This window comes from Hevea brasiliensis, chromosome 14 (genome assembly GCF_030052815.1).
Source record: "Hevea brasiliensis isolate MT/VB/25A 57/8 chromosome 14, ASM3005281v1, whole genome shotgun sequence".
NCBI classification, from domain to species: domain Eukaryota; kingdom Viridiplantae; phylum Streptophyta; class Magnoliopsida; order Malpighiales; family Euphorbiaceae; genus Hevea; species Hevea brasiliensis.
The window spans coordinates 21,220,202-21,233,707 of record NC_079506.1 but is presented as its reverse complement, the minus strand read 5'-3'; the positions used below and the strand labels follow the sequence as shown (position 1 = coordinate 21,233,707).

The 13,506-nt window shown below is 34.2% G+C and overlaps 1 protein-coding gene and 1 pseudogene across 1 annotated transcript; one reads left to right on the top strand and one right to left on the bottom strand.

Moving 5' to 3' along the window:
* Positions 1–873: 873 nt before the first annotated feature.
* On the top strand, positions 874–2,763 carry LOC110655395 (uncharacterized). The gene is made up of 4 exons (XM_058134425.1): positions 874–1,139; positions 1,197–1,507; positions 2,533–2,615; positions 2,716–2,763. Exons 1-4 carry the CDS (start codon positions 874–876, stop codon positions 2,761–2,763), a joined length of 708 nt encoding a protein of 235 aa, XP_057990408.1.
* A 3,286-nt stretch (positions 2,764–6,049) lies between these two features.
* On the bottom strand, positions 6,050–6,723 carry LOC110641304 (ABC transporter G family member 39-like; annotated as a pseudogene).
* Between the last annotated feature and the right edge of the window lie 6,783 nt (positions 6,724–13,506).

Sequence of the window (13,506 nt, the reverse complement as noted above, 5' to 3'; positions counted from 1 at the left end):
ATTAACTATAACTAATAGCTGAATTAAACACTCCCTCAATTAGATCAAAGTGTAGTTTTAGAGGCCAACCTCTTCTTGCCCTTGTTTCTTGAGTGTTTGGCTTCCTTTAGGCTATTTTTTCTTTCTTTTTTTGAAGACGAATAACTTGGCTGGTCAATTATTAGTATTTCAATTTAATATTTTATTAGTTCTCTATCAATTATTTACTAATTTTTTAGAGTTTATCAAACACTTTAATTAAATTATTTAAATATCTATCAACTATTAACTACGTTCAATAATCGAACAAAACACTTTCTTAATTGGATCAAAGTGTAGTTTTAGAGGCGAACCTCTCCTTGCCTTTGTTTCTTGAGTGGTGGGCTTCCTTTGGGCTATGCTTTTTTTATTTCTTGTTTTTTTCAGACGTTTAACTTCGCAGGGCCTAATTCAAATTCATTTATATTTATAAATAATGATAAATTTAAAAAAAATAAATAGATGAATTATTACAGTATTGTCGTTTCTTTATTTAATTTTTACTTGATAAATAAAATAATAAATATAATGGCTTTAGAGGCCTACCTCTCCTTGCCCCTGTTTCTTTTTTTTTATTATTATTTTATTATTATTATTATTATGATTTACTTGTGTAGGGAAGTAGTTAGTATAATACTAATTGGAATTGGTTTCGTGTGTGAGAACTTAAAACCAGCATTAATTAGGTGAGGAGTAAAAGGAGGAATAGCTATCAACTAAGGCGGTTGTATGCCTTTGTCTTCTTGGAATAGTTTCCCATTTAAATTAGGATTTAGAACTACTACAAATGCTCCGCCTATATCTCTTTGATTTTCCTTGTACAATAATTCATACCTAGCTTGTCCTGATTTTTCTATGGCGATCTCAATTGAAGATTGCGAAATCTATTGCAATGTGATTCCACTTCACCACTTTGTTGAACCACAGGATGCTTCCTTCTCAAGTAATATGTTCTCCATCAAGGTCATCGCCACCTTCATTCCTCATCTTCATTCAGCAATGGAGGAAGAAGATGATGATGAATCAAATTCACTTCTTCTTTACGCCAACTTGGAATGTGACACTAGCCAACGCACATTCCTAGTTGAACTTGACCGTTTCTTGCATCCAGAAATATCCAGGTCTACTGTTCGTCAAATTCTTCTTGATATGAATGTTCCCATTTAGGAATTCTTTAGAGAACAGATTATCTATAACGTTCGTCGATTTGGAAGTGACCATGATAAATACAGTGTGAGTCCTCGTAAGGATCTCCTTTTGGTGGTTAACATTGAAGTTCCTGCAATAATCTTTGAGGTTGCGAGTAATGATGATCCCGCAGATTTAAGCCTGCTAGTGCCTGCTACTAAATCATCCATTGAAGCTTTGGAGATTGTGAAAGTTGACGGACCTATGAATCAACAGTGCTCTATTTGTTTAGAGGAGATGTTGATTGGTTCGGAAGCAATTTGCATGCCATGTTCACATCTTTATCATCATCGTTGCATCTGTAATTGGCTAGAAAGGAGTAGAGTTTGTCCATTGTGTGGATTTGAGATTGCTTAATTAGTATTTAACTTAACTAATCTATGCACAGGTTGAATTTCTTTTCTTTTTTTTGCCCCCAAGGATGCCCTGTGAGAATGTCATCTTTTCTGGGTTTCTTTCAACGTGGGAATAAAAAAAAAAAGAAGAAAGAATTAGGTAAGCTCAGTCTTTTAAGTTAGCTCCAATAGTTTCAATGTTCAACAGTAGAGCAATTTATTCTTATTTTTCTGTACCCCTTGTTTATTCAATTTAGTGCTGAACACTCATTTGTTATAACTGAACACTTAATGTCTCTGTGAACATGATCTTCACTTTCATTATTGCTCAAGTCTTCACCGCAATGCTTTGCAATATAAGTTTGGTTGGTTCGTTTTCTTTGCCATATGATGATTTGCCTGGCCCCAACAAAGTTGAATCAGTTTAGTTTTCTTCAGGTCGATCGTAGGCAATAATTTATCCTGTTTTTGGGTGTATTTTGTTTTATTTTTAATTTAATTTTCTGTATTTTGTTTTATTTTTAATTTAATTTTTACTTGATAAATAAAATAATAATTATAATGGCCTTATTTCAATTGGATCGAGGCGTGATTTTTAGGCCAACCTCTCCTTGCCCTTCAATCTTGAGTGGTGGGCTTGCTTTGGGCAATTCTTTTTTCTTTCTTGTTTTTTGTATTATTATATTTAGATCTGAGTGCAAGGGAGGATGAAAATGTGAAGGACAAGATTTCAACTGAATCACATAACATCCATTAAACACATTCATTAGTTTTTTTTTTAATAAATCAGAATTTTATTATTAGAAAAATCCGCAAAAACATAGTATAAAAATTCAATTTTTTTTTTAATTATAATTGATTTCGATTAAAATTTGAATTTCAAACCTCCTAATCTATTCTTGAGACTACTTCAATACCAACGAACCTTATTGTTATTAAACATACACTTATAAATACAATGGACTACTGAATTTGTTTCTCAATTTTTTAGCTTTGGCTTTCTATGGTGTTGGCTGCTCAGTAGTTCCATTTCCTTTTGTTCCACGCATATGGATTGGGTCAAGAATGATTTCAGTATGTATAGCTGACTATACTTACAATTATTTCTTAAATTTTAAAATGACTTCTATTAATATTATCTTAAAGTTCTTATTTCTGTCTCATTCTTTTTAAGGTTGCATCAGGAATCATTTTCTCCATCATAAAGGCAGAAGGAGTTTGACAAATGTTCTTCCCAACAACCTTAACACGATTTCGATCTCAAGTTGTTTGACGATAAGAAACTTAAAGAATTAACAATGCATCTTTTATTTCAGATAAGCTAATGATTTAGAGGACGACTGAACAATATAATTTTATGTTAGACTTATAACGGTTATTCTTTTAGTGGGATCAAATTTTTCCACATGCAATTAAACCCACATTTTTGTAATCTAATGAATTATTTATTCTTTCTTGCACTTCCGACTTTGTTGTTTGCAAAATTTGTGGTGTAATTGTATATGTTGTAATGAATATGTACACGATCCGTTGTTAATCAAATTGACATGTGCAATGCAACAAATTAGAGATTGAAAGGCCAATTGAGCATTGATTCGCATAGAATCGTGGAAAGGAAGCTTCAATTGTGCACATACAAGTATGTTGTGGAAATGACACTCCTCATGATTTTATCAATTTGGTTAAGTGGGCTTTTGCTTAACACTAATATTTGTAATATGTATACGAGGTCGAACAATGATTAGGTTCTGAGATAATTTAAAGACAGAAAGACGTATAGACTAAGGCAATGGATTTAATCATCCGTTCAAAAGCATATGGCAATACAGAATACATCCCAGCTGCTCTTTCTATATAAAATACTATTCTCTCAATAGCCACAATCGGCTGCACTGATGAAACATTCATAAATCCTAAGAAGAAAAAAGCATCATATATAGAACCCATTGCACTTAAGATATCTTGTTGTTTGAGTATGCAATTTACAGGTATTCGCTCAAGTTAGAGAGGAAGCATGAGAAGCGGTGTGCCTTTGTTAGAAAGTATTCTCACATTTTTTCTGTACCTTTTGGAGACAAAATCTAGAATATTGTTCTTATCATTAAAGCTAGGAGTGTTATGCTTAAGAGTCTCACTGCATAGTAAGGTAGGTTTCACTAGTATGACCAATGCTACTTCCAAAGACAAGCAATACATTAAGTTAAGAAGGACTTTGAGTATTGAGCTGGGAAATACAAATCTTTTGTTAGATTTATGACCCAAAATCTTAGTTGATTTGGAAGACTCTTACTTAATTTGAGTCGGAGAAATATTCCTCAATAAGATGGAAGAATATTTCATATATTGAGTAGAACTCTTATTTTAATGTTATTCCTAAATTGAGTGGGATTCCTAATTATATTAGGATTGAGGGAATTAATACTATAAATAGGAGAATAGTGAAAAAGTTATTTGGCTTCACCTATAGGGAGTGGCTTTGCCCATGGAGAGGGGTTAACGCCCATTGTAGAGAGGGGCTTTACCAATTGCTAGGGATTTGGCTCTGCCCATTGATGAGGGGCAGTCCCATAGAGGAAAAAGGGTTTTGGCCTAAGGTGGAGAAAGGGCATAAAATTCAAAAGAAAAGAATTCTTGTCCATTGGTTAGAGGGCTCTTATCGATGTAATTGAAGACACCCTTTGTAGTGTAGCAGTTGTAATAGTAAATATATTAGGTTATATCTAGAGGAGACTGAGAGGACTAATTAATGTATTTACTATGAGTAGTTATATAGTGTTACTTCTCTTTCATGTAATTGGTTGATGGGTAGTATAATTTTGAGATTGTAATGAATGATTATTTATTAATTATAGTGAAGGATGGCATGCCCATGGATGTAGCCCTATGTGAAGAGTGTAAACCACGCAAATATTGTTGTTTCGTGTATTTACTTTGTTTCTTTGCAGTTAACATATTTATGTGATGCATAATAATTGGTATCAGAGCATGGAAATGATTCTAGTGAGTATGATTGAAAGTGGAGCTACTGTGACTTATAAAAAGTTGCACATGTAATAATGGTGATGGTAGAGAGTTGAAATTCAAGTGGAGCTCTTAATGCAAAATCAAGAAAATTGATGATGTAAAGATTTTCTTTTGAAGAAAGAAGCAAGTTATACCTAAGATAAAGATTGAAGAGGTTGATAATTTGAAGGATTCAAGCTCAAACATGAAGAATTGATGATTTGATGACACCGAAGAATTGGAGATATGTAATAGTCGATGATTTTGTGTCATCGTGGAAATTGTTAGATTTATGACCCCAAATTCTGATTGATTTGGAAGACCCTTACAAAATTTGAGTAGGAGAAATATTCCTTAATAAGATGAAGAAATATTTTCTATATTGAGTAGAACTTTTATTTTAGTGTTATTTCTAAATTGAGTGAGATTCCTAATGATATTAGGATTAAGGAAATTAACACTATAAATAGAAGAATGGTGAAAAGGTTATTTGGCTTCACCCATAGGGAGTGACTTTACTCATGGAGAGTGGCTTTGCCCATGGAGAGGGGTTGTCACCCATTGTAGAGAGGGGCTTTACTAATTGCTGAGGATTTGGCTCTGCCCGTTGATGAGGGGCTCCTGCCCATTGCAGTCCCATGGAGGGAAAGAGACTTTGGCCTAAGATGGAGAAAGGGCATAGAATTCAAGAGAAAGAAATTCTTATCCATTGGCGAGAGGGCCCTTGCCCATGTAGTTGAAGACACTCGTTGTGGTGTAGTAGTTGTAATAGTAAATATATTAGGTTATGTCAAGAGGAGATAAAGAGAACTAACTAATGTATTTACTATAAGCAGTTATATAGTGTGTGTTCTGTTGGGTATAATTGGTTGATGGGTAGTATAGTTTTGAGCTTATAATGAATGATTATTTATTGATTATAATGGAAGATAGCATGCCTGTGGATGTAACCCTATGTGAAGAGGTCGAATCACGTAAATATTGGTGTTTTATGTGTTTATTTTATTTCTATGTAGTTTATATGTTTTCGTGGTGCATAACAATTTCTGAAGCTGGTGGAGTTTTGCTTAGTTCCTTGATCAAGGCTTTGTTTCTCCTAAACATATTTGATGTCAATAACTCATAAATTCAATTATATAATTTTCAAAATGTTAAGATCAACTGACTTGTATAGTTTTGAGTTCTTGTATGTATCAGTGAAGTTAACCCCAAAAGCTTCTTATGTTGCTGTAGTAACTTCCAACATCTAAGTTCCTACATAATAATTTTGAGTTCTCAACGTTAGAAATTTAGTAGCAAATAGGAAAGAACAAAATGATTCTAGCACCATGCATTTTATTAGCTCTTAACCTCAAAATATCTAATCAAGTGATAGGCATGTTGTCCAACTGGACCAACATAGATTTATTTGCACATAGCAAAGATAACCGAAGCATATCCTTGCTTGTTTAACCAATGAAAATGTCTCACCTCATCAAAAGCATAAAAAAAATGTCAATGCTTGGCTAGTGTATTGTATGCACCACAGTTCGCCCAATGTCTAAAGTATTCCTCACTGTTCTCATAAGTCATAACTATGGCTGCTGCCCTAGCATCAAGGCCAGAGGCTTGCTCATCCATGAAAAAGATTGTTTGGTTAACTACAAGCTCAATTGTAATTGTCATCCTTTTGCGCTGCTCAATAGAAAGGCCATTCACACCAAGTAATCCAACAAGTGCTTCTCTTAAAGAAGTCAGTTCCACAAGCTCCATTAATTCCTCAATTGAATAGTTGAAAGCCATCAATTAAATTTCCTATGAAAAAACTTATAGGTAAATAGAAAAAGCTCTTCTTGCATTCTGATTTCTATCTGGCTTCTGCTATTTGGATTCAGTATAATGTCACTACTCATATCTCTAACAAAAAAAGGCAGAAAACTTAATAAAATGTAAATGTACCTTTGTTTTATTAAAATCAATCTTAGTTGGTAGTAGAAGCCATGTAGAAAAAAGCAATGATTCATAGAACTACATGAGGGGAATGGATATCATTTTGGTCACAGTATGTTGATATGCAAGCAAGAGTTTCTTACTTCTTTGGGTATCCAGATATTGTGATGTTTCCCTTAATGTAACCTCCAGTTTTTCTTCCAGCCAGTACATCCATTAAAGTGGTCTTTCCAACACCATTAAAACCCATTAAAGCTGTCAGAATTCCTGGCCTGAAAGTACCACTGATACCCTTCAAAAGTTCTAGATGATCTGCAGTAAACCTTGAGCTTTCATTTCTTGCAAGTATATGATGTAAAAATTCAAGATTCTAATCTAAAACACTTTTGCTTTTTAAATAAAGCTTTAAGATATCTGTGGCATGGTTATAGCATATCTGAGTCAAAAGTGATGGAAAGGGGTTGAAACGGGAGAACCATTCCCTGCTTCATGTCGTAGTTTACATCATTACATTTTCTCACGCTAACAAATGGCATTCAGGATAGGGAATTTATATGGCTTGCACTCCCTATTATGTGTTGTTTTTACAATGGTTAACATATAGCTTGAATCATACATGGCAGAAAAAGAAAAAAAATGAAAAAAAAAACATAAATAGGGGCTCGTCTTACTACCCACTGGAAGAGCTTTTCTTGCTTGTTGAGAGTTTAATAAACTCCCCAGTTTTATTTGCATTTTTCTTAGCAAAGGCCTTTTTCGAAAGTATTGTCTGAGACTTCCCAAATGATGCAATCGATTTGACTGATCAGAATGTTTGCCCTATGTCTTAGAACTGAAAATGTAAATGCAAATATTTATGATTGAGATACATCAGGGATAAAGTGAAGAGGAAATTAAACAGAAAGATATATGTAATCAGAGCTCCAACATTAATCCAATACCAGTAAGCTTCATGGAAATTCCATGGGACTTTAAAACAATAATTCCTAATGTTTCTGTTGAATTAGTAGGAAACTGCGATAGCAGAATTTCCATATTAACAGTTAGTGTCCTTGACTAAGTAATTATTTTTCTGTATTTGCTTGCACAAATTTCAGAAAATGAAGCCTACATGATTCCAACTCTTCCCCAAAAATTCATTCATAGCAATTCCATTATGCACATACATCGTTAGTGACAACTAATAACCCCATATCCAAAATTTCCTCACATCATCTGAAGCAATACAGGGTTTTCATCACCATCTAAATTTAAACTACATCACCAATGAAAGGATAAAAATATGTTTAACAAATAAATCTAACTCACCTCTTGACAAGATAAATCCGCTTAAAACCAATTATTAAATAAAACCTCTCTCTCTTATCAAATAATCCAGAATTCTCTTCCTTAATGATCAAGTACACAACGCCATTCAAAAAAGCTTTCTTGAAGCTTCATAACCGATTTTAAGAAACATGGAGCTTTATCACTGACTTGGCTTAGCTTCTCTACACCGAATATAGAGAAGCATCTAGAGCTTCTCATCATTGCCCTACATTAACTATAAATATGTGTTGTGTGTTGGTGCTGTGTATAAGTGCAAGTGTGTGTGCAAGTGTAAAAGGGAGGATGTGAGATAGAGTGAAGCACTTTGTGTACGTGTGTATTCAAGTGAGCGTGTGTGGGTGTTTTAGGTGTAAGTGGTGTGCATGTGAAGGGTTATAAAAAAGTGGATTGTAAAATTTTGGTTTAGTCCTTCATAATAAAAATTTCATTTAAGTCCATCCTTTTCATCCTTTGATTTTCAACAAGTGGTATCAGAGCAGGTGGTCAAGGACCTATATTAAAGCCAACAGTTAGGGACCATGCAAACTCAGGTGTTATAAGAGGAGATTTTATCGGGCACAATTGGATTGTGGAACGCATTGGTCTGGGACTAGGTCTTCTAAAAGTCAATGTTGAAGATCGCGTTAAGTTGCCAAGAAGTGGCATTGCCAATCATCGATCTAGGATCAAAGGAGATTTTGCTTTTAGACAATTTGGGACTATAGAGCTTGTTGGTTAGGAACCAAACTTGGTTAATTAATTGGATCAAATAACCAAGTCACTATGGCAGACATGTCAACTTCAGTAAGCACTCTAGAAAAACTCAATAACAATAATTATAACACTTGGAGTACTCGTATGCAATTTTATTTGCTTGGTCTAACAAATTCCAAAGACCTCAAGAAATGGAAGGTCAAGGACGGTAAATCTAGCTTTGTCAATCTTGGTGGAGGATGATTTGTTGCAACGAATTAAGGATACAAAGACCCCTAAAGAGGCGTAGGGCACTCTTGCTGAGTTATTTGCTTGGACGAATGACGCAAAGTTGCAATAACTCGAGAATGAGTTGTTATCAATCTCGTAACAAGATATAAAGGTAAGTGAATAGTTCACTAAAGTTAAATCTTTATGTCAAGAAATTTCAAAATTGAATCCTCAAAATCAAATTACCAAGACTAGAATGAGGAATTGCACCCCCAAATTCAATACTTTTATCGCTGCAACCCATGGATGTGTTAGTAGTATGCCCTAGAGCATATCATTTAGTATGTATTTTGTACATGTTTTTATTAATAAAAGGCATTTTCACTTTTCCGTTTACATAAGATATTTATGTGTAATAGAAAAGGTCCATTGATATTTTGTTAGAAATTCTATTCTTAAGTTGTTAAGAATATGAGTGTGATATTTCAAAGACAAAGTATCATAAATAGGTTCACAATCGAGGATACTTCATAATAAGGACATGACTTATCCAGAAAGATTGTATTCATGTTTGTTCCCAAGTTATTTATATGAGATATAAATAAGATGGAATGGTGAGTCTCATGCCATATGACAAACATGATAGGCACTTATAAATGATAAGTAGGCCGAACCAGTGACACTTATAACAAGCACATGGAGTTTACTCTTGTCAATATTTTGTCATAAATCATATCAGTACATATAATCTTTAGACCTGAGATAGCCTGTATATAGGTGGTTTGAGTTTGATACTGCTTTCATACTTGTACTGTGTATGGGTATATGAGCATGTGTTGGCTCCTACTAGTTATATATGGAGGTAGGTGTTGATCAAGATGGAATCTGTTCCTCTAAGTAAATAGAGATAAAATCCTATGTTCATTTAATTGTTCTTGATGTTTCAAGTTCCTGGCCAGTGTAGATAGATTTAATCGGAAAAGAGTTTCTGATGAGAAAATCTTTTTAATTAAGAACTGGAATTAAAAGAGAACATAATATTCATAGCAAATGGAGTTTGACATAAACCATGACTCCAGCTTGAGTTGGGATTTTGTAACAGAGAAATTCTAATGCATGGTAACATATGATTATAGGTTCATTTAAGGTAAACCTTATTACTAATTGGGTGGCCATGGCATGCTATGCTAGGTGTTAACCATGGTCTATGAGGTGCATAAAATGATTTAGAGAAATCATTTATGGTAAGAAAGAGTTCTGATGATATTAAGAGTTGATATCATATTTCATTGCCAATTAGTGATGAGCCTAGTAAGTCACACACATACACAAGTTATCACCTAATTAAATATGATTTAATTAATTAATTAAAGAGTTTAATTGATTAATTAAATAGGTTTGATTTGCAATTAGATTGCAAAGTCCCTAGCATGACTTGAAACCAAATCTAGATTATTGGATGTAAAGTATAAGTTAAATTTATATTTAAAGTGTTTAAATATGAATTTAATTAATGAGAAATTAATTAATAGAGATTAATTAATTAATTTATATTTGATATAAATTGATTAGAAAAAGAGAAATAATTATTTTGGGTTAAGAACTCAAAATTAAGACACAGGGGCATTTTGGTCATTTCACAGGGTGACATGTGGCACCATGAGATGGTGACACATGGAATTACACATAAGCTTGCCAAATGCCTTTTAATCATGTAAGATGATTAAAATTAAGATTAAATATAGATTTGACACTTGGCACAATGTGATTAGGTCAATTAAACCTAGAACCAATCAGAGGGTGACATGTGGCAAGGGTTTAATGTGTTAACCTAGCTATATAAGTGTTGTTATGGAGAGAAAAAATACAACCAGCAGCTACTCCTCCTTTGTCACGCCATTTTGAAGCTCTCCCTCTCTTCTTCTTCATCTCTCATCTATTCCAAGAGATTAGCAAACAATCTCTTGAATTAAAAATACTAGAAATCGTTTCTAGTGTCCTGTTTACATATTTAATCTCTTAAAAGGCAGAACTTGATTTTCTAAATAATAGAAAAAGCTTTAGAAGCTATTCAAGGGCTGCCATAGGCGTTCTTGGTGTGGACAAGCTAGAGGGACAACATCTGGTGTCCTGAAGACGAATCTCAAAGATGCAAATACACTGCAGTGCATCATGAGGTTAGTGTGTTTGTTGTTGATTTAATCTAGGGTTCTAAAATTAATCTGATTAATTTTAAAATCTTAAATGGAAAATACAGATCCAAAAACATATTAAAAGAGTTTTAATATATTGTTTATCATTGAAATCAAATAGATAAAAATAAATTTTGCATGATGCATGTGACCCTAGGTGAAAATTTTTGCATTCAATGGTATAAACTTGTGTTTTTCACGCTTCCGCTCCTTCAGGATGGGATAAAGGGCCCAATTTGAATGAGTTAGAAAATATTTTAGCTAATTAAGAGGCTCTAGCAATCAAATATCTAAAGTCTCGATTAAAGAGAATGAAAAGGTTCTCTTCAATAAAAAGAAGAGCAAGGAGAAGGATCCAAAAGTTGCAAGATCAAGAATTGGGGGAAGATCAAAATAAGAAGGGTGGCAGAATCATTAACCAAGAAGGAGTTGGCAACAAGGGGGAGCTCACTACTGTTAGCACAACCATAGTTAAACAGAGGATAGGACAAATCATCACATTAATAATTAGTGTTAGGTGTATGGAAAAAGAGGCCATCATACTCGAGATTATTAGCATAAAAGAGCAGAAGGGAACATTACGACAACGTTACAATCTAAAGTTGAAATTGAAGATGAATGGGATTTTCAAGCTTCTTGTGCTGCTATAGAGCCAAGCCATAATGATAAGTTCACTAAGCAAGAAGAGCCTATGGAATTCAATAGTGCTAAATCACAAGAAAAGATTGCACTCACTATCACAGGTGAAGGACGAATCAATTATAAAGAAGATTGGATCATGGATTCAGGTTGCTCCAATCATATGACTAGTGATAAAGAAAAATTATTGGGAATGTCAGAATATAATGGAAGACAGATGGTGATAATTGCCAATAACTCAAGTTGGGAAAACTGTTATAGTTCCTCGCTACAGTCCATGGCTTGTGCAGCTACAAAATGTCTACCATGTGGAAGGTATGAACAAGAACCTTTTATCTACATGTCAGCTAACATCTTCTAGCAACTATGTGCTGTTCAGGCCTAATAATGTTAAAGTGTGCCAAATTTTAAAACTCACCAGTCCACCTATCATGGAGGGTAGATGTTTGGAGTCTGTTTATGTGATGACAGCATAAATAGCTTATGTTGACAAGATGAAAAAGAGTGAGACAGTTGATCTATGGCATGCACGCCTACGGCACATGAGCTACCATAAGTTAAATCTAATGATGAAGAAGTCTATGATTATAGGACTTCCTCAGCTCAATATTCAAGAGGATGTAATATGTGTTGGATGCCAGTATGGGAAAGCACATCAACTGCCATTTGGTGATTCAGAGTACAGGGCAAAGGAGCCTCTCGAGTTGGTTCATTCAAACATTTTTGTCCTAGTGAAGCAACCATCCATCAGTGGTTATCTGTATATGATAACCTTTATTAATAATTTCTCAAGATATGTTTGGGTATACTTTATGAAGGATAAATCAAAAGCTCTATGCAAGTTTAAAGAGTTTAAAGAGACCACGAAAAAAGAACTTGATTAGAGAATTCAATGTCTACAGATAGACAATGGAGGTGAATATACTTTATTTGAATTCTCAAAGTATTTGTGAAAGTGCAAGCTACGGCGACAACTGACTTGTCCAAATGCTCCACATTAAAATGGAGTAGCTGAAAGGAAGAATACACATCTTGCGGAGATCTGTAGAAGCATACTACACGCAAAGAATGTTCCATCTTGGTTCTGGGTAGAATGCATGAAGACGGCTGCACACATGATTAATAGACTACCACTAGCACCGCTTGGATATGTTTCACCTTTTGAGAAGCTATGGAACATAAAACCCACTGTAAGTCACTTTCGAGTTTTTGGATGTGTATGTTATGTGTTTGTGCTTGATCATTTGCGCAGTAATTCGATAAGAAAGCAGTCAGGTGCATATTCGTGGGTTATGATTACCAAAGAAAGGATGGAAATGATGTGATCTTACAACAAGAAAGTGCTATACTTTGAGAAATATGATATTTGATGAAACTTCATATTGGCGGTCTCCTTAAGTAGCAATATTACTAGATTCAAAGGAAATTGAGAAGAGGCTACAAGAAAGGTTTGAACAAGATGAAAAAATTGAGGAGGAACAAGACAATGAACAAGTCAGTGGCAAGTCATCAGGAAAAGCTAAATCTCCATCGCGCACGGAGTGCATCAATTGACATTAGAGGAATTGCAACCAAGCCAGCTCGAGGAAGTTTAAAAAGACAGAGATAGAGAAAAAGTTCAGCCACAATTATCGAGATCAGAGAGACAAAGAAAGCCAAATCCAAAATATGCTAATGCAGTAGTTGTTGAGAATGGCAACATGAAAGAGCCCATCACATATGAAGAGGCATTTTTAAGTAAGGAATGGAGGAGGGCTATGGAAGAAGAAATAGAGTCCTTAAATCAGAATGAGACTTGGGAATTAGAGTCAAAGCCTAAAGACGTGAAGCCTATATCTTACAAATGGGTTTATAAAATAAAGAGACATCCAAATGGGGTCAGTTGAGAGGTACAAAGCTCAATTAGTAGCTTGATGATCCTCATAAAAATCTGGGTTGGACTATGATGAGACATTTAGTCCAGTGGCAAA